This window comes from Besnoitia besnoiti, chromosome VI (assembly GCF_002563875.1).
Source record: "Besnoitia besnoiti strain Bb-Ger1 chromosome VI, whole genome shotgun sequence".
NCBI classification, from domain to species: domain Eukaryota; phylum Apicomplexa; class Conoidasida; order Eucoccidiorida; family Sarcocystidae; genus Besnoitia; species Besnoitia besnoiti.
The window spans coordinates 2636748-2656729 of record NC_042361.1 but is presented as its reverse complement, the minus strand read 5'-3'; the positions used below and the strand labels follow the sequence as shown (position 1 = coordinate 2656729).

The 19982-nt window shown below is 59.6% G+C and overlaps 3 protein-coding genes across 3 annotated transcripts; 1 reads left to right on the top strand and 2 right to left on the bottom strand.

Annotated features, from left to right (window-relative positions):
* Positions 1-181: 181 nt before the first annotated feature.
* On the bottom strand, positions 182-8239 carry BESB_067880 (uncharacterized protein; the record flags this gene model as incomplete). Its single annotated transcript, XM_029365181.1, has 3 exons — positions 182-7078; positions 7547-7641; positions 7759-8239. The coding sequence occupies 3 exons, from the start codon at positions 8237-8239 to the stop codon at positions 182-184; spliced, it is 7473 nt and encodes a 2490-aa protein (XP_029218764.1).
* A 5250-nt stretch (positions 8240-13489) lies between these two features.
* BESB_067870 (uncharacterized protein) lies at positions 13490-17091 on the top strand (the record flags this gene model as incomplete). Its single annotated transcript, XM_029365180.1, has 5 exons — positions 13490-14172; positions 14682-14899; positions 15432-15745; positions 16035-16385; positions 16945-17091. 5 exons carry the CDS (start codon positions 13490-13492, stop codon positions 17089-17091), a joined length of 1713 nt encoding a protein of 570 aa, XP_029218763.1.
* An 808-nt stretch (positions 17092-17899) lies between these two features.
* Positions 17900-19165, bottom strand: BESB_067860 (uncharacterized protein; the record flags this gene model as incomplete). The annotated part of the gene is made up of 1 exon (XM_029365179.1): positions 17900-19165. The coding sequence occupies one exon, from the start codon at positions 19163-19165 to the stop codon at positions 17900-17902; it is 1266 nt and encodes a 421-aa protein (XP_029218762.1).
* Positions 19166-19982: the final 817 nt, after the last annotated feature.

Sequence of the window (19982 nt, the reverse complement as noted above, 5' to 3'; positions counted from 1 at the left end):
AGCGGCCAGACGAAAGAGCGGAGGAAAACAGAAACACGCGTCGGCGGCCGCCCCTCCCAGCACATGAAAGCCGGGCATGAAAAATGAAAGAGGATTCTTTGCTTAAACGACGGACGGGAGGGACGGGCTCTCATTGGAGTCACATGTAATTCTGACATATTGCACGGGAAAAGTGCACCCCTTAGTGCGGGGTTGGAGACGGAAAACGAGGAGCAAGAATCACTCCCTGCGTGGCGACGCCGTGTCTACCTTCCTCACCCACAACGCTATCCCCACTCAGTTTCCTCACGCGCTCTCTGCCTCTCTCGCGGCAGTCTGCAGCGCCTTCCTCAGTCTTGACTCCACATCTGCCTCTCATACCGCCCTTCTCTCTGCGCATGCGCTCCTGCATCCTCTGAGGTGCGCCATTGCTCACGCTGTCGGCTCCGCTGGCCGCAGGCTCCTCCTTCCTCCGCTCCTGGGCTTGCTGCGCATCCGAGACCGGCGCAGCGACCGGCGCGAGGGACGCAGACGGCGACGACACAGAGGCTCCTGCTATCTCTTCGCCGCGTGCCGGCGAGGGGGGAGAGACGAGCGAGGGCCTTCCAGCCAGATCTGTGGAGCCTCGAACTGGCCACGAAAAAGGCGAAGCAGAGGCCCCACACGGCCGGTCGGACCACGTCGACGCTCCGAGCACGGGTTCAGACGCCGAAGACATACACGACGCGGGAGATGCCGACGCAGACGAAAGAGAAGGCGGCTGGGGGGAGCTCTCCGAGTCTTCTTTCCTCGGCGCCCGCCCCAAAAGAGCGAAGGGATTTCTCTCAAAGTCGCCGCTCACTCCCGACACCACCAACACAGGCGACTTGCGCGACGCGGAGACTGGGGAGCGCCTCCCCCCCGGAACACGAGCGCCTCCCTCTGATGCCGAAGCGAAAGCCCCGGGGTGTGAAACGCCTGGACGCGACCCGGCTCGGGAGGAAGGCGACGCGAAGGAGGCGGAGGCTGTGGAACCCAAAGAAGCCGGCAAGCCCGCCGCGGATAGACTAGAGCCCGACAGTCCGTGGGCGGAGGCGGCAGAGAGAGGAGACGCACGCGGCAAAACCTGCGTGGGAGGCGACGCCGAGGAACCCCGCCACGGCCCAGAGAACAAAGCAAAAGGATTGTTGCTATCGTCATGCACGCATGCGAGTCTCTTTCCGCCGCCCTGTCCGTGATGTGCAGCTGCCGCCTGCGGCTGGAGGGACGAGGCCGAGGCGAAAGGCGATGAAGAGGAGACCCTGAGAGACACTGGAACGCCCGTGGCCGTCAACGTCGCTCTGCCAGCATTCCAAATGTCCGACGGAGAGTGAGCGGCTTCACTCCCGCTCGGCACGTCGCCCGTGGCGTGCACAGGAGACCTCGTGGGCTGGTTGCCCCCAAGCGAGACCGAAGACGGCGCGCCCCTCCGCCCCTGAAGCGGAGACGAAGCAGCCGAGGAACGGAAGGCCTGCGCCGCCGAGGCGGAGACGGGGGAGAAGTAGGAGGCCGCGGAAGAGCAGACAGACGAAGAGAAAGCCGCATCCCGACCTGCGCTTGCCGCCTGCGGCAGCCGCAACGCTGCCTGAGCCTCTACACACCGCCCCTGAGAAGCGAGCAGCGCCGCGGGTGCGCAGGCGACGCGAGTCGATGGGCCGAGAGAGGAGGCTTGCGGGGGGAGCGGAAACGAAGAAACCAAGGAAGCCGTCGGTGGCGCGCCGGGAACCGCGACGACGGGCCTTACAAGCGCGGTGGGTGCATGTGCTCCCGCGAACACCTCAGGCCGCGGCGGCGACGACGTGGAGGGCGCCGCGCCAAAGGGCCGTCCATAGGTTGTTGCTGGCGAAGAAGAGAGGAACTGACGGGGAGCCGACGACGGAGGCAGGCCTGAAAGCCCTGGAGAGCGCCACGGGGGGAGGAGTGCTGGGACCTGACCGGGTGGAGAGACGCCGGTAGAAGGCCCCGGCGGGTACACAGGGAGCGCCAATCCGTGACTTCCAGCGGCGTGACTACAGGATGGTACAAGAAACGATCGGAAGTAAGAATGCTGCTGGGCTCCAAGTGCCTCATAGGCGGTGTTTCCGCCTCCATTTGTCGCGCTAAAATTGCAAAGACCTGTGGCGTCCACCTGCGGTTGTCGCTCAAAGGCCGCCATAGCGCCTCTCTCCGCACCGCCTGTCCCCCGGATGCCCCCCGTACTCGGCTCGACGAGGCCTCGAGAAGAAGACGTCTCAGCGCGTAACCCGTTCTGAACGCTTTCTTCTCTCCGCTTCGCGCTCTTTCTCGCTGGCCTTCCTGCGGTGGACTCAGGCTTTCGGCACGGCGCCTCCTCCTTCCTCGTCTCCTCTGCCTCGTTCTTCCATCGCAAGCCCTCGGTCAGCGATGCTCCACGAGGCCGCCGCGACGGCGACTGTCTTTCCTTCCTCTCTCCACTCTTTTTCCGCGCCGGCTTCAATGATACATCCTGTCCGTGAGCATACATCTCTTCGTGGCTCTGCCGAGCAAGGCTGGATGAGAGAGGCGACAACGGCGCATAGGAAGGCGAGGGAGATGGCGAGCGCGACCGCCTGAGGCTCTTGCGCCGCGTCCGCCCAGGGGACGAGGACGGAGACGAAGAAAGAGAGAGAATGCCCGCGTCGCCGCGATACCGAGATGGCAAGCCGTGAAAAAAGTCCTCTGCCTCATCGTCTTCTGTTCCTGCAGCCTGGAGGGGCCGCTTTGCGGCCAGCGACGAGGAGGAACCCTTCATTAGCTTCTCTCGCTTGCTCGATTGTCGTTTCTTCTTTGCAGAGAGCCCCTCAAACTTCTCGTCCTCGGCGTTCCCTCGTCGCCTCTCTCCGTCCTCCTCGGTTGCTTCCTCAGCGAGCGAACACGCTCGCGCCCGCGTCGTCGCCCCATCAAGGTACCCCAGAAGCGAAGACACCGCCCGCCTTGCTTCTGGCGAGTAAGGCTCTGATATCAGGTGAAAGAAACCGGCAGTTTCCGCCTGCCTGTCTTCCGCCCTCAGCATCGCCGCCCGAAAAGGCATCGCCGCACGGCTCGCGCCGGGCCGTCCGTCGCCACGCTCCGCCGCAGAAGGGTTGCTTGGCGGCAGACTTGGCGAGAGCAGAGAGGACGAGAAGGAAGGAAAGGGAGCCGCCAAAAGAGGCAACACATGCAGGCCGTCTTCGGTGCTCACGCGGGGGTTCGAGGCCTCGTCCATGGGCGGAGGCGGCAAGAAGGCCGCAGGTGCTGGGGAGGAAGCCGCCGAAGAGGGGAACGGAGGCGACGCAGACACCGAAGAAGATGAAGCGGGTGAGCAAGGGGAAGGCGGAAGAACCGACAAGGAGGCACCCGACGCACGAGACTGCGGAGTCTCAGGCAGACGGCAGAAAGAGGCGCCTACATCTGGCGGCGGCCCGGGCAACCCTTCTGAGAAGCACAACACCCGGTGTTGAGAAGAAGACGACGAAGGGGAGGACGGATGAAGAGCGGGAAACGAAGGAGGAAGCGATCGCCCCCTCTCCTCGTGGTGAACGCCCTCACCCCCTTGGTCTGCCCCGTGCGACGCCTCCCTTCCCAACGGAGACGCAGGCGGAGAGCCCAGCTCCTGACACGACGCCGCAGAAGAGGAAGGAGGCCGCGCCAGCTCGTCCTTTGCTCCTTGCACGCTGGTTCCTCCCTGTCTCTCCCGCTGCCGTTCGTTCTTCGCCGTCTCCGCTCCATGGCCTCGGATCTTGCCGAGTTGATGCCAGCCGGCAAGCCGACGCCTGAGACGGCCAGACGGCTTCTTCTGCGTGGACGGCGCTTCAGAGGCCCGCGGCGACACCGGCGCTGCGAGCACCGTCGCGTTTTCAAATGAACTCGCGGGGGCGGGAAACCGCGGTGGAGACGACAGCCGGCGACCCCCGCCCTCCGCCGCCTGGGCTGTCCCCTCGCCCGCAAAGGCTCCCGCGGCAGAGTGTCTCTCGCCTCCGGGGCCCTCGCGGGCGTCCTTGTGCCGCCCTGTGGTCTGGGGCTCCTCCTGCCCTCTCGGGCTCTTGTCAGTCGGCGGCTCCTTTTTGAACCGGGGGAAAAACCACGAAAGCTTGGCGGAAGAAGAAGAAGAAGAAAAAGACGAGGACGAGGCGGCCGAAGGAGACGCAGAAGGCGAGGGTCCGGAGACAGGCGGCTCACTCTGCGCTGGTGAAGAGCACGCCGGCGCCGCGGCGACCGTCACAGGAAAGGCCTGGGCAGGGGGCCCTGCCCAAGCACGCACGCCTCCCCACGCGGAGTGCATCGAAGCGCCGTGACCCGCCTCCACCGCAGCCTCGTTCCACCTCCGGTAGTCAACTAAAGCCTCGCGGTAGAAGCACTTCCTCTCTCCTTCCTCGTACAACCTCCTCAAGTCTTCGGCTGTCGCCGCAGACTCCCCTGTCGGCGTGCGAGATGCGGCTCTCGCTCCTTCGCCTTCTCCCCGCGTCGGGCACGCGTCCTCGCACCCCTGCCCCTGTACCCACCTTCCTCCGGGCGCGGGATCGCCAGGTGCCCAGTCCCCTGCGTCAGCGAATGCCGGCGGACAAGGCGACAGCGAGGCGGACGGCAAAGGCGTCGAGGGAGGGGAGAGGCGAACCTGCGGAGAAGGCCTAGGGCATGGCTGCGCGTGCTTCGCTGGCGCTGCCTCGTCCGGATGCCCAGGGAACGGGCTCGGTGCGTCGCTGGGGAAGACCGCGTTGGACTGCGGCGTGGAGTTCCCTCGGCCTCTCGACTGGAAAGAGGCGTCTGGCGTCGGTCTCGCGTGAAAGCCCCTCTGAGGCTTCCTAGGCCCCGGCGGCAGGCCGGTGAAAACATCTCTGCCGTGGAACGCAGACGCCGCGGCTTGGATTCCGTGTACGTGGCGGCGGTGCCTCTCCTCAGCGAAGGAATGGCAAGTGCCTTGAGGTGACGAAAAAGAGAGCTGGCCGTCTCGCTGGTCGGTCTGCACTCGAGAGAAGGAAGCGCCCTGCCACGCCCCGCCAGAGCTTCTCTCCTCTTCTCTCCAGCCTCCGCTCCTCCCCTCGTCGACGAAGTCGGCGTCTGGAAACGGCTCAATTTGCACCGCGGTCCCGGGGCTCGCCGAGACGCCCCTGCTGCGCCTCCCCTCGCCCTCCCCCTCCGCGAATGCCGCGGTTTGCCTTCCTCTCGCACCGAGGCTTGAGCCTCTCCTGCGGCGGCCGTCTCTGCCTGGGTCGTCTCTTCCGCCTTGATAGTCTCTCCACGCGTCGTAGCCGCCGGTCCTCTGTCCGCTGCTGTGCTCTCGCCAGCCGCCCCTGCTGCCGTCGCCCGTGCTGTCTGTCGTCGCCTCCTCGTCGTTCGCTCCCCCTCGCCACTCGAATTTGCGAAGCGACGCCGCTGCGGGCTCCAAAGGCTCCACCGGTAAAGATTTGTCCGCGGTGCTGGCGGGCTTCGCGGTGGAAGCGCCTTGAACGGCCTCCTCGCGGGTCGACGACTGTCCAAAAAAGATTTCATCGAGAGCTTTCCAGTTCCTCTCTTGAAGGAAGAAGCTGCTAGGGGTGCATCCATCCCCCGCGGGGGACACCGGTTGATCTCCAGATGTGCGTACAGCCATTCCTTCGCCCTCGCCGTCGGGTCGTTTGCTGCCTTTCCCGTCGGCAGCCTCAGCGCCTTCTCTTTTGCCAGTCCCCGCCTCTCCCTCTCGCACTCTCTCGCGCGGCGGCGGCTTTCCTTCACGCGACAGCAGCGGCGCCTCGTGACTCTCTCTCGCGGGGACTTCCTCGCTTGGCTGCGCCTCCAGCGGCATCACGGGCCCCACCTGGTCAGGCAGGCGCGACTGTTGCATCGGCGCACCCTTGTTGCTGCTTTTTTTGAAATCGCCGTTAGTCTCCCGCCCTGCCCTATCGCGCCTTCCCTCAGTTCCGTCGGTATCGCTCGGGGGGTTGGGCAGCCGAGAAGCGGTAGGCGTCTCTTCTTTGCAGAGACTGGCAACCGCGCGCGCCGCATGCGACCCGGCTCCGCCATCCTCCTCTGAAAAGGCTCTCTTGTTCCCATCTCCTCCTGCATCCACGAGGCGAGCCGCACGTGCTGCTCGCCGCTCGCTGTCTCTGCGGTCTGCGGCTTCACCGCCGGCCGGCGCCTGCGCCTCTGAGTCCGGTCCTGGAGTCTGCGGCTTCGAGTGAGGAAGAAGGCACGCGCCCGCTGGAACTGTGGCGGCCTCAGAAGAGGGGAGAGGAGAGCGCGGGTCCGCTGCATCGGCTTGACACAGCGCAATCTCCTCTTCCAAGGTTGGATGCTGTACAGCGTCGGCGACCTGGATGTCGAGCGACAGTAAGTCGAGAGGGGCGGAGGCAGGCGACCGAAGAGAAGATGAAGACGAGGAAGGCGCGGCGAGAAGGCAGGGCGTCGCGTACTTCTCGGGCGCCGCATCTCCTGTCTCCTCCCGCTCCGGGCTCTGCGCCTCGCCCTGTGAGGCCTCTCCTTTCGCTCTCCTCCTCCGGCCTTCAGACGGCAGTCCGCATGCGCCCGCAGATGGAGCCGAATCGGGGAGAAAAGAGAAAGACGCGCGAGGGGACGCCGGGCGACGCGACGGCGGCGAGCGGGTTCTAAGCGGTTGTGTTCGGTGAGGGTCGCCACTGGAGGCTGGCGAGGGCGCGTCCTCTCCTCGAGAATTCTGCTGCAGAGGCAAATCTGGGGACCCTGAGCTCTCTCCAGTCATCTCTCTTTTCTCAATGCCGCTTTCTCTTCGTCGTCCTCCCGGGTCGGTTCGCCATCTCGCGTCGGTATCTCTGCCTCCGCGCAAAGCATCTGCGCCGCCGTCTCTCAGCGTTTCCGTCTCTCCCTCTCCACGCCTCTCCGGCGAGCCTCTTTCGGAGTCGGTTTCCTCGCGAGTCTCGCTAGGCGTCGCCAGCCCCTCCGGTGCTTTGATGTGAGTAGATGTCTTGAGTAGCCCTCCAGCGTCGCCGTTCTTTGACGTGGAACTTCTTCGCGAAAGGACGAAATCCACCAGAACCTGACCTGCAAATTTCGTCTTGTGTTCGAGCCCAAGCCAGCCGTGGAACGCATGCGCCGGCGCCAGAAAAAGCGAGGAAATCGAGTAGTACGTGTCGCACACGCGCTTGTCCTCGCGCTGCAGCAGTCAAGCAACGAGACAACAAAAAAACAGAGTTCGAGTTAACATAAAACGGGGCAGGAGGATGAATTTGTACCAGCGCGTCAAACGGCATACACACGCGGGCGTCACAGGAACTCTCTCTGACCCCTGGAAAGTGTATCATCGTCCATGCCGGGGTGTTTACGAATCGATCTGAAAAACATCATACTATACTTCGGTGCATCATCGCGTGCAGATGCGTCCAATCACTGGGAAACAGAAACCGAAATGAAGCCAACGCCTGCAGGCGAGCGCGCCCAACGCGTAGTAGACGAGCTCTCGTTGCCACATATTGATACGCGCATCAGCCACAGGCTCTTGCATCCGCAGAATCGAACGGTACGGCAGAGCGATGCCGCATGCCAAAAACGTCGCTGTCTTCTGATGGAACCAGGGGCCCTAGGACCACTCGTGGTTCTCAGTTTCGAAAAGAGCCGCCCTTACCCACGACCGTTTGTGCCAGACAGAAAGGCGTACGTTGCCGTCGCGCGGGACTCTGGAGAAGACAGCCGCGAAGTTGAACGCTGCTTCGTGACGGCCTGCCCAAAGCCTCACGCAAACAGAAAGGATAGACATACGTGCAACAAATTTCGAATTTCCCTACAGCGCCCCTGCCGCGCGGCATGGCCATTCCCCGCGAAAAAATCGCTTCGTACCCCCTGTTGTCTCTTCGTCTGCGTCTTCTCGCTCCTGCGGACAGCCTGCTGCCTCTTCCGCAAACGCTCTCTCGCCCACTCGCTTCACCCGCTCCGCGCATCGTCCCTTTGTTTTTCTAGCGAGGCCGCGTTCGGTGCACGCGAGCATGCGCCTCTGGCTTTGTGCATCTCCCACGTCTGCGGCTACGGTTTTCAGTTCTCTTGAAGGTCCCTGCGCGCGTCGCTCTTCGTCACGCTTAGCCGGCATGTCTCGTTTCCCTCGAGCCGGCATGTCTCGTTTCCCTCGAGCCGGCATGTCTCGTTTCCCTCGAGCCGGCATGTCTCGTAACCCTCGCCGTATGGCTGCCCTCTCGTTCTTCTCACCGTCTATCCAGCCAGTGACGCGACGCTCTCCGCCTACTTCGACCTCCAGCGCATGCAGACCCGTGTGCTTCAGGCCCTCGCACCGCATCACACTCACAGTGAGGCGGTAACGCGCCATCGCGGGCTGCGAAGTTGGCGCTGCCTGAAGAGCGTCCTGAGGCAGCGTCGTGCTCCCCGTTGGTCGCGGCCTTAGAGCTTGGGTGCCGGAGCGCGCAGGAGAACGCGCTTCATTCTGAAAATAAAAAAGCCGAATCCGCGCGCTTCGTGTCAATTTGCACTATCCAGAACACTCCACAGGCGTGCTGGCTTCCACTTGCGCCGCAACACGGCCTCACTCGCCTGACTCAATCTTCCCTTCACTATGCAGCTGCGTGAGAAACACGAACAGTCTGCCTGTGAGCGGCTGCTTTCTCGGCTTCGAAGCAAGACACGCTAGCCGTTTCGGCTGGTCTGACAGCACGTCGACTTCTGACGGAGAGTTAGAATGGCCTTGCTCGGCGCAGGCACCTGTGAGAGAATAGTCGTTCAGTTTCCCCGACGACTTTCCCCTCCGCCTGAGTCCCTCTCAGGCAGGCGAGCGGTTAACTCACACAGGTGAAGCAAGAGAATTGAAATGCACGCTCTGAGCGTTGGACGAAGAGGTATTCAATCTAGAGCGAGAAGAGAGGGCGCTGATGGCTTCGACAGCGGTGTTCAGTAGTCGGAGAAGCGGTGGTCGTAAAGCTGAGGAGATCCCCGAAGGATACGAGACCGCAGAAGCCGGTGATTGACGCCGCAAGGCAACTTACAGTGATGATTTCTTGCACGACGCATCCGCCTCTGAATCCTCCCCATTGTGTGCGCTTGAGACAGCTGCTGCGCTTGTCGCCGGATGACTTCGCCCGCCCACCTGTGTGGAGCTCTTCCGCCCTCGGCTCACCCTGTCTTGTTTTTAAAAACTGGATGCGAGCTCCCGGAGGAAATCGTATTGAAGAGCACCTGACCAAGAGAGAGTGAGAGGGCTCAAGAGAGCAAGAACGCGCAGCAGAGGAGACAGCAACGAAGAGCCTTGCTGCTGCCGCTCACTGCGTACTTAGGATCAGAACAAAAGAGTTCACTAATGGTACTAGAAAATAGGAGATCGCGTAAGTTCTTGGGAAAACGACTTCCGAACGTCCATTACCAAATGCATTATCATTAATATGAAGAGATAGTCCTAAGTGGTCCGTACAGACGGCCCGCTGCTCTTAAGTTGCCTGCATCAACACCATAACGCAAAATTTTCACAGGCAAACTGCCGCGGACGAAATGTTCGACAGGTGCTGTTGAGTCTGGAAAATGCAACGGAGCTGTCTCAGCCTATGCACGAGGCGCGGTCAAAAGGGCCGTACGGATTTCTGACCGTCAAAAAACCGGCCTTGAGGCGACCGGGAAAACTTCGCCTTGTGTAGAGGACTAGAGTGCAACACGTCTTCTCTGTTCGTTGTCAGAACGGAAAACGGAGCTGAATCTCCAGCTCTCGGGATCGGCGTGTCGCCAGTTGCACGAACAATAGATCTACGGGCGTTACTGCATCGAAAGAGGCGTGCAGGCCCCGCCCTGGGGAACGTTGATACGAGGACTGTTTCATAAGTGACACTAGTTCCTGGAGGGCTCTCAACATGGAAAAAAAGAAATTTGGCTCGCCATGAAACGCTGCAGGCCCTCCTCAGACTTGCCGTCTCACGGAAGAGGTTTCATCCGCGCTGCTTGGAGTGGTTAGCAGTTGTTGCCTGGTATTCAGTGGAGCGCTGTCAAAAAAATCGCGGCTACCGAACTAAAGTCCATTTACAGGGTGACGAGACCCACTGCATTTTGCAGTTCGTTCAGAGAGCTTTTTTCCATTGTTTTTCTGATCCGTTTTCTGTCAAAGACTTTTGTTGCAAAGGGTTCCGGCGCGTCTACCATGGCGGAAGTCTGCTCAATCGATTGCAAAGTTTCACGCAAGCTCGGCAGCGTAAGGTAGCGCCACCTGGCGGAATGTTGTGAGTCATTCGACTGCAAACGGGGGAACGACCATCCTTCAGGTGCGACGAGTGGAACCTCCGTTTTTGAGGGCCTGCCATTTTCCCAGTGAAGAGAGGCCTCGGTTGGTCAAGCACGGACCGGTGGTGGAGAGCCAGATTTGATTGGCGAGTGTGTGTCTCGCAAGGGACGTGCAGAACGGCTGCAGCAAGCTGGCAAGGTGACAGTCCGCTACCCTAGAACACACTGCGGGTTTGCCCGTGAGACACTGACATCATTCCTGGGTTGCCAGGCTTCTGTAGCGCCCCTCAAGCACTGCAGCGTTCTCGATTGTATCATAGCCTGCTAGCGTGTAGCTCAGGCGTCCAAATCGTTGGAGCCGACCGCCCGGAAGAATTCGCTCAGGCGCAGGAGAACCCGTTCGAACGAAAGGAAAGACCTTCAATTTCTCCTGAGGTTGCTGCATTCTTTGCCAAAGATGCGCGACCGATGAGTTGAGCGGAACCCCCGCTCGGAACCTCTCATCACCGCAAGCGAGTAGCCCCCGGACGTCATCTTGAGCCTCGCACATGCAGAGTTCCTCCATGGACTGTTTCAATCACACTGGCATACTCATATAAGCTGCAAATGCATATAAACACGGGCAGAATCACCGCGGTGGACGATCCAACTTCCATACTTCAGTGCTGGTGGCTGCGGCTGCTGACTCTCATGTAACGGTGTCGACACTGAAACGTTTTAGAGCTGCAATGCAGTTGTCTACGGCCCTCTGTGTTTGTTGAAGTAACAGTTTTTCCTCAGCACGCTACCATTGTGCTCACCGCTGTATACATGGTTTTCGGGTGTCCGGCAGGTGTAGCGTGGCGCGCAGCTGGCCGTCTGCTTTTGTTACTCATCGTCCACCATGAACTTGGTCCGATAAGGATTCCGCAGGAATCGTCGACACACTCGCGTGTCTTACGTCACTAGTGGCTCAATTGTCGACCTTCCAGTAGATGTGTATGAGTTCAACCCAAACGAGCGGCCGCCATTCATTGTGATTCCCACAGGGTGGACATGGCTATAGACTTCACACATACATCGGCTTCCGGTACGGGGGGTTTGGTAAGCTCGGCCTTAGCTCGGAATTCCGAAAATGCTCGCGGAAGCTGTTACTAGGACCTCAGTAGATGCAGGGCCGCGTGGCGTACCCTTCCTCGCCCAGCAAAATAATAAGTTCGTTTTAGCCCTATGTTTGGCGGGACGCCGTTCTGTAAGACTGACCGCCCCGGTGCCGACACAGTTATGTACACAGGCATGTGTTACACGGCCCCGAACACCTGTAATTGAGTGCAGTCTCAGAATGACTCATGAAGCGGATGCAAAAATTGAATAGAGCGGTCTCTCTGTCATGTTGTTGGACCATGCTTCGGCAAGGGCACCTCGGCGTTGTCTTGACGGAACTGAATTCATTCTCAAGCTCCGCAGATATGCCTTATCGAGGATCCCTCGTCGCGCGTCAGTTGGGACATTGCTTTCATTATTCGTGTTGACTACGTTGTTGGATGTGTTGTAGTTTTGCGTACTGTGAGAGGGCCTGGGAGATATGGGTTTAGGGTTTGAGGACCTTAATATCTCTCCTACAGCACAAATGGGTTATCATGCAGCTTGATTTTTCAATTGTTTATGGTCTGTTTCCACGTTCCTAATCTCACAAATGTCCCTGTATAGGTGTGATGATGGCGTGCCTTCCTCTGGTGCGTATGTTTGTTCGAATGGTGCTGCCAACAGATCGCTTTTCCATGTGACTCGTTTCAGGTTATCTGCCTTCAATTCCCGCGACACACCTCTCGGCAAAGGCGTCGAGTTTTTTTTATCTGGGCTAGAAATTCGAGTTGTGGGAGCCAATTTCAGTGAGAAACGCTAGACGGAGCAGACGCTGGAGCGAACGCTGCGTGGAGTGCTCGTGACTGCTGGGTCGACAGTCCCCTACGCACGCTTCATTTTCGTGATCTCCATGATCCGTTGTTTTTCGCTTCGAGGTTCTCCACGACTCTCCTCTAAACCTGGGAGCTCATGTCGAAAAAAGGATATTTCCTACTGGGCGCTAAGCGCCGTGACCGGCAGTAGATGCACATGTGTAGCGAAGGACTGCGCGTAGACCACACTGTCTGGCATCTGGCCTCATCGATTACGATAAGAATCCATCTTTTTCCACTCGACACCCGAGTCCCTGGTGGACAAAGACTGGCCCTGGGTTTTCGGTGAAGCGCCATGTTTTTCTGTCTTGTGTTTTCCGTTTCTCTTGGAGGGAATCTGGTACCGAGCCATCGTTCTGTCTTGTCGCATGTCACATGCGTCGTCCGTGTCTCCAGACGCCTCGCGCTGCGGAGACGTCATCACTGTTTCCTTCTCAACCGCTAAAAACCGCGTTCCTCCTCCTTCAGCATACTGTTCTCTCGAGTCTTACTCGTCAAAGGAAATCTCGTGAAGCAGCCTGGATCGTACACTTGCTTCACCTCGTTTTGTCTTGTCTCCTGCCGCCCCGTCTCCGCCGTCCCCTGCTTGTCGTCCACGCCCGTTGCTCCCCACTGCGGATTTCGAGACCGTCCAAGAGCGGCATGCGTGAATTGTTTTTACATGCAGTTGCCCTGTGTCTGCCAAAGCGGATTCCGCTGCTTCACATCACTGTGTATACTCCATCGTGTCAACCCGCCCGCCTTCTCTGTCGCCCCGCTCGCCGGGGCTATTTGTCTCTTGTCCAGACGCCTATCGAGAGCGGAAGACGCCGGCAAAAATTCTGAAAAGTGGCAGTCCGTGTTCAGCGCGTTCATACCCCGCACGCGTCCGGGGTGACCTGGGTTCGCGACCCACGAGATGGGCCGCGGAGACCCCGCAGGTGGAGCGGCGCCCAGTGAACGTCGACGCAGGGCTACAGGCGACACCAGAGGGTTTAGTCTTTATCCTGCACCCTAAACCAGTTGAGCACATCTGCTTTTTGAACACGAGGTCGCTGGCAGACGCGTGTGCGTGGCGTTCGCCAGTGTGAAGGGTCTGCTGCTCCGTCGCCCCTCGAAAAGTGTCGATTTCCCAGCCCGCCCAGGAACAAACCCAAGGGAGAAACGTCACGCACAGACACTCTGTCCCGTGATGTTTCCTGTTGTCCTCTCTGCCAGACGCTGCGGCGTGACCCCTTTCTGGCCTGCCTGCATTCGTCGTATCTAATTTCCACGCGCATCGGTGTCTCTCCCTCGCTCTGTAGACGTCGGGCGGGCGTCGCTCGTCTGTTTGCTGTGTCTTCGCGCTCTGCCCTTCTCCTGTGCTCCCGAGCTCGCATCCTCTTTTCCATTGTCAGTCTTACTCCGCGGCCTGGAATGCTGGCAACTCGCTGCACAAGGCGGTAAATATGGGGATCGTCTCCGTCCTCCTCCGCGGGTGGCCCCGAGGCTTCGCTGTCCGCTCTTCTCTGACCCTTCTCGCCCTCCTCTTCTGTCTACTTGCACCTCAGTGTCGACGTTCAGAGGCGCTCTTGTCTACGTCGCGTGCAGCCGCGGGCGCACTCAGCCTCGGCCGTGCGCTGGGCCCTTCACACGCCGCCGCGCCCTTTCGGAGCCCAACGCGGTCGCGTGCCGCGGAGCCATGTTCCCCCAGCCCTCACGCTGGGCCCCCGCGAGCGGCAAGCGTTCTTCTCGGCTTGGTTCCGCTCTTCCAGCCCCGAAGTCGGCCGCCGTCTCGAGGTGAAGAAGCGTCCTCGCAGCGCTGCTCAGGCGCCTCAACCGACGCTCTCAGTCAGCAGAAAAGAGGATTCAGGGAGACAGAAGCGGTCCAAGTCGGCGCGCCGCTCTTCGAAAGGCCCGCCGTCGTAATCCAAGAGTGCGAAAACGGAGGCGACCGCGCCCAGCGTTTGTCCGGCGGCGCGGAGCGCATCAGTGGAGACGCATGCGAACGGGCGAATGCACCCCCGGGTTTTCTTTTTTCTTCGTCCGCTGAAACGCCGTTGCCTCGAGGCGGCGAAATACGGAGGGGAAAAAGGAAGTGGTGGAAATACTTCCTTCCACTGTGGCCTCCCTGGAAGACGCGTTATTCAAGGTACGAATAGGAAGCATATGCAAATAAAACTGCGGTGTGCTGCGCCCGTCTAGGCTACATCTAGCCCTCCTCTCCTCACCCATTTGTCTCTCAGACTCGCTAGTCAGCGTTTCCATCTGTTTCTGCTGTGCCGTGACTGCCCTTCCCTTCCTTCGTTCTTCTCCCCATTCCATTCTCCTCTTTCTGTTGCGGTACCGCGCGGGTCGACTCCGTTTCCTCTCCATTCGTTTGCTTTCGGTCTCGGCCTCTTCGCACTTTCGTCTCCCCTGCCTTCCTTCTCTCTTCGGCTCTTCTGCGTGCGCCTTACCCTCCCGCTTGCTGCCCTTTCGTGCGTCTCTGCGCGTGTCTGTCTCTGTGTTGCTTCTCCGCCGTGGCATTTTGCGCCTCTGGTGCGAAGCTGGTGCTGCGGGACGCGACGGCTGTCCCGAGCGGTCGCTTTCTCTCTGCGTCTCGCAGTCTTCTCACCGCCCCTCGTGGGCTCGCGTCCACGGTCCTGTCTTCGCCTGTAGGCGGCCCCTGGCTGAAAAGCTCCTCTGTATCCCGGTGTACGTTGTGGTGAACCGCTTCGGCGCCCCTTTTCTGTCTCCGCCCTCGCCGGCGCTCATCGCGGAGCTTCAGAAGCGGAAAGAGGAGACAGGCGAGGCGTCTAGCCTCCCGCAGACCGCTCTAGCGTTCCTCGATGGTCAGGAAGCGACCGAGTACCTGCACGAACTCATCCAAAGCAACCGTAGGTCGTCCTGGCAGCAGAGGAGAGAGGCGTAGGCCGTGTTCAGGCGCACGCGCATGCACCACGTTTCCGTTTACTTCTCACTGCTTCCTTGTCTAGGGATATTCACATGAGAAGTGTCAGGGGCCGCCTGCGCCTGGCTCTGAAGCGGCGGGCCTGGCAAGCGAGAATGGCGCGCGAGTGGCGGTGTCTACGCAACAAGCGACGTCTGCGGCGCAACGTGCCTGGATGCATCCCTTGTAGAGTTGAAGTCCTTCCGACGTGCGTGCGGCTCAGATGTGCGACGAGGAAGAGGCGCGCTCACAAAGGCTTTCAGGCCTGTCTGGCGCTCGGCGTGTGCGGCATGGTAGCTAACTGGTCCGGAAGGAGAGCTGTGTCTGCAGATTTTCGGGATGCCCTTTCTGCTGTCGAGCCGCTGGAGACACTCACCTGGCCTCCGCATCTGCTGAGGCAAACGGCCAGCCTGCCGGGAGAGAGAGGAGCGAAGGAGGAGAGGATGAAGGGTTGCGAGTGTGTTGTCTTTTGCTTTCAGCTGGCGGCCCGCAGGTCGAGGCCCGTCTGTATTGTATTCCGCTCTCAACCATCTGGGATCAGATTTGCCGCGTCGTAGTCGACCCGCGCCTGGAGGCCGCTCAAGCGAGACGCGTGGAAAACGCCGCAGAACGGCGGGCGAAAGCTGCCTCCGAGGCGCAGCCTGAGAATGGCGGACTCTTCGCCTGGAGGTCTTTCCTCGGCGGCGACAGTGTAGCCGACGAAGAAGACGAGAAGGCGAGGGAGAGGGAAGAAGACGGGAGGCGCGCAGTCCAGCCACAAGTGCTTTGGCAGCTCGTGCCCTCAAAAAAACAGGTGAGGAAAAGATGGACGCGGCCGCGAAGCCCAACGCACGCGACGCCACGCAGGGGGCCTTCGTCCGCCATGGTGACGCGTGGAAACCAGCCGGCGATGTTTTGCAAAAACGTGTAAAAATGGCACGTATTCAAGTCTGCATGCGCAAACAAACGCTCCATAAGCTTGTGTGTATACAAACGAGCTGAGGGACGCTGGCGGGTGTCCAGGGTCGCAATGTGAAGTCGTCGTTGCTTTGGTACTTCAGAGGCGTGCTGCGGTGATTGCTCTCGTCCCCCTGTCCGCTCAGGTTCAAAACGCCCGTTTGCACGCGCGTTTCAGCGAGCTGAGAGAGGGGACCGGAGTGCCGATCTTCTACGCGGATTTGCTGTCCGTGGAGAGAGATGGAGAGTCCGTTGTGGCTCTATTCTTCTCGCTCGAAGATCTCCACGCAGTGTGGGAGCGCCGGCGACAAGAGGAAGCCCAACGGGAAAGGAGCTTGATGGAGCAACGACGCGCGCGAGTGTCTAAACCAGGGATGGAATACGGGAAAGAAGAGAATGAGGAGGGCAAAAGAGAGGTCAACAGGCCGCCACTGCCGCAGCAACCGCCAGTCAAGGTCTTGAACCTGCTCAAGCTGCTTCTCGCGCAGGCCGAACAGGTACGTGCGAACCGAAGAAAGCAAAGAAGCAGCGATTCGTGTGCCGGGCCTGATGCGGCTCTGAAAGACGATGTCTGAGTTCGTGTGTGTTTCTACGCTCGCATTTGGGGTTGTGGAATTCTTTTTGCCCGATTTGGGGAAGTTTACGAGTAGTGGCTTTCTCTTTCGTTCGGTATATAGGCGACGACGCCTCACCTTGTCACACCAGGCTGTGTCTGCATCTTTGCCACCTCTGGAGTTGTGCAAGCCTGCTTGATCTTTTTACGTGTCTTGTTCGCGAGATCCAGCGCGATTAACGTGATCTTCCCTTCGTGCATCTTCCTTTTCTCTCCGTGTCTGTCTGTGTATTGGCGCGCGTTTTCCGCGAGAGAGCGGTTCGCTCTCGCGCCGCAGTTTGGTCGCGTCTCATCCTCTTCCGTAATGCAGAATCTGCCTCCTCTACCTCGTTTTCTCCTTCGGCGTCTACGCGCCGCCTACACTCGGCGCGATTTGCCTGCGGCTCGTATTCCATTCGACGTGCACGCCTTCGCTCGTGTTTCGTGTGTGTTTCGTATGGCAGCCCAAAGGCGAGATGAAGGTCGCGGACGGGTGCTGGGGGTTTGTTCCCAGTTCGGCGTCACTCGCGTTCCTGGAGGAGCAGAAGCGCCGCGGCGTGGGGCCCGCGCGCCTTCTCTTCGGACCAGACGAGACGGAGGGACCGGAGTGAGAGGGACGGCGGCAAATACACCCGATCGCCGCTAGCAGAGCAGAGGTTCACCCCGTCGGGCGCGCAGCGGCCACTCAAAAACGAATGCAGTGCAGTGCGGACTCGCAAGTCGAAGACAGGACGGGGAAGGAACCGGAGAGAAAGGGACGCGAAGAAGATAAAATGCAGGTGGACGTGGAGGGACACCGGAGGGAGGCGAAAAGTCGAGTTATAAGTATCAGCAGGAACGCGCGCCGATGATGGCGTGTGCGGGAAAACTATTGCTCTCGGCACTTCACACGTCGTGGCTCTCGTGGAAGAAATGTTCGACCCAAAAATGCGCAGCTGTGGGGTCCGAGACCCGTACCACAGTGTATCATGTGTGTCGACCCCACTAGCAAAGCTACCCTCTCTTCGCTTCCTTTGTGAACCTCCTTTCTGCAGCTTGCCAACAAATTCAAAGCATCCTAGGGAAATACGCAGCCCAGCAGCGGTGAACTGGCTCACAGATCTGACACAACAAACACCTCATAGCAGTGGAGACGCGTAGTGCGCACGAGGGTCACCACTAGCGGTTGTTCACATGGTATACGTCACGACGCTGTGATGTGGAAAAAGAAATTCACCTGAAAGCTATAGTTCGTGCCGCTGTGAAGCAGAGTATCTCGCACTCTCGGCAGCAAAAACTTGCTTCGCTCCTCGATCCAAGTTCTCTTGTGCTTTCCATGACCATCATGTCAAGTGCATTAAGTATAGTGGTATCCAGCGTATATTTGAAAAACGGGGGCGGCTGGTCGGGCTCGCCCAGAAGGCAGCCAGATGCCGCGACTCATTCAAACGCGATGGCCTTGAAGAGGGAAATGACGGATGCACACAGCACGTAGCTTCCGGCTGTGAAGGATGATGCGGCCGCCGAACGCGCAATTGTGCTTCCTGTCGGCATAATCTCATCCCAGCCGTGGCGAGCGCGCCAACCGGAAATTTCGGTTGCTCTCTTCGTGCTCGAGTTCGTGAACAGCTTCTTGGGATCCGTCCCGCCGAGTACAAAGTCTGTGCTGACATCAGCCGAGAGTTTTTCCTTCGCAAATGCACCCCACTCCTGCCTCTTCTGCGCCACCATGCCCCGGACACGCAACTTGAGAGCTTCATAGGCTTCCGCCGGATCAGAGATTTGTGCAAAGTCGGCGAAGTCAATCTTCTGGCCCTTCACGCAGTCTGCGACATAGTCCCGCAACTCGGCGAGGACAGCCAGCAAATCCAGTTCCGTTTCGTCGTCCCCCGAACCCGTTTCCCCAGAGCGCCCAGAGCCGGGGGAGACCTTGAGCCAACTCGGCTCTACGAAAATACCGAAGATTTGTCCGACCGGTATCGCCCCCGAGTGCACAAATATTGCGGGTCCGTCGAGGACTGGCTTCACGCCAAGAAAGGCCTGCTTCACTGAAATTTCATCCCTTTCCTTTGCCGTCCACTCTCTCTCCATGACGCGTTCGAGAACCGGAGAGAGCTTCTCACAAAGACGCTGGAGGGCGTCCTCGGGCGCCTGAGCTCTTTCGAAAGCCACAAGGTCAATTGGGCTGTCCTTGAGTTCCCTTTCGGCGCCCACAGCGAGACGGTCAAAGAGTTCTTTGCGGTGCGTCGGCGATACGCCGTTAGGTACGCGATTCGTGAGCTGCTCCCAGGTGTAGGTATCGGTGGGCCGTATCATAAAGCAGTCTGACGTCAAGCGGGGGAAAATGTAGTCGATCCACGTGTTCCCCGTGATGAAGTGAAACTCCGAGGACTTGATTTGGGGAAGCACCTGCTTCAGCCGCGCTTTTAAGAGTCTTTCCACAACGTGCTGGGCGGCGGAAAAGGGGGAGCTGTTGAAAAAAGAAAGGTTGATGGGGCTCTTCTTGAGTAAAGGCAGAACCCGACTTTCTGCCTCCCTAAGGACTTCTTCTGTCAGCATCCCTCTCACCAATGGAAATGCCAGGAGAACCAGTAAAAGGACCAGACTGCGAAACCCAAACGCCGCCGCCGGCGATATTCGACGTCTCGACCGGCAGTTAACCGGCTGATCCACCGCTCTGCCAAGATAGCACTGCTCAGGTGCCATTTTCGCAACGCTAAAGCATACGCGACTCGGAAAACTGTACGTCAAGTAACTTCAAATCATAGATCTGGAAAAACACGACACGCCCACTCAAACGCGCGACAGGTTCCATCCGTTCAAACCAACGAAATCGTTCAGATACGTCCCGACTGACACATGCGGGTCAATGCAGACAGTTCGGAAACCGGCTCTGCAAAAGAGAGGCATTCACCCTCCACGCGTCGGCGTCTGGAGAGCCGAGATCCGGCCCGGGGCTGAATGGGGGCACCGTCCCGGTCAGCTGGCTTCTTCTCCACGCCGTCTGCCGCAACCTGACTGCAGGACAGGGTAGCGGAGGAACTGCTGAAAACGCTGCCAACGGTGGTCTGTGAATGCTGTTAGTTGCAGAGACGCAGTTGGTAAGAGTGTCACTACGTCGCAATACGTCGCCTGAGCACTCCCAATACGCTCGCCGCGTCGCAGTTCGGTTTGCGCGCTTACGCGCTCTACCGCTGCTAAGATGCACCACAGTGGAAGGCTCCTGCCGTCGTTATTGTGCATAAAGGATCGACCTGGGTTCTTGATGGCTCAAGAACCTCAGCTCCCTGGAAAACACAGTCGCTGCGCGTTCGCATCCAGGCAGATGCGGGCACTGCATGTCGTGGCTTCACGTAGTGCGAAAACACCTGATCCCAGAAGCGTGTTCTGTGCGGTCCTGGAGTGCGACCCATGTGCATGCATGAGGACAAACGTTTTCGCCGTGACTGCCAAGTTACTGCCGCCTGTGTAGATAGGAAACGTAGTTCTAACGCTTTTGAATCCGTACACACCAGCCTGCTTG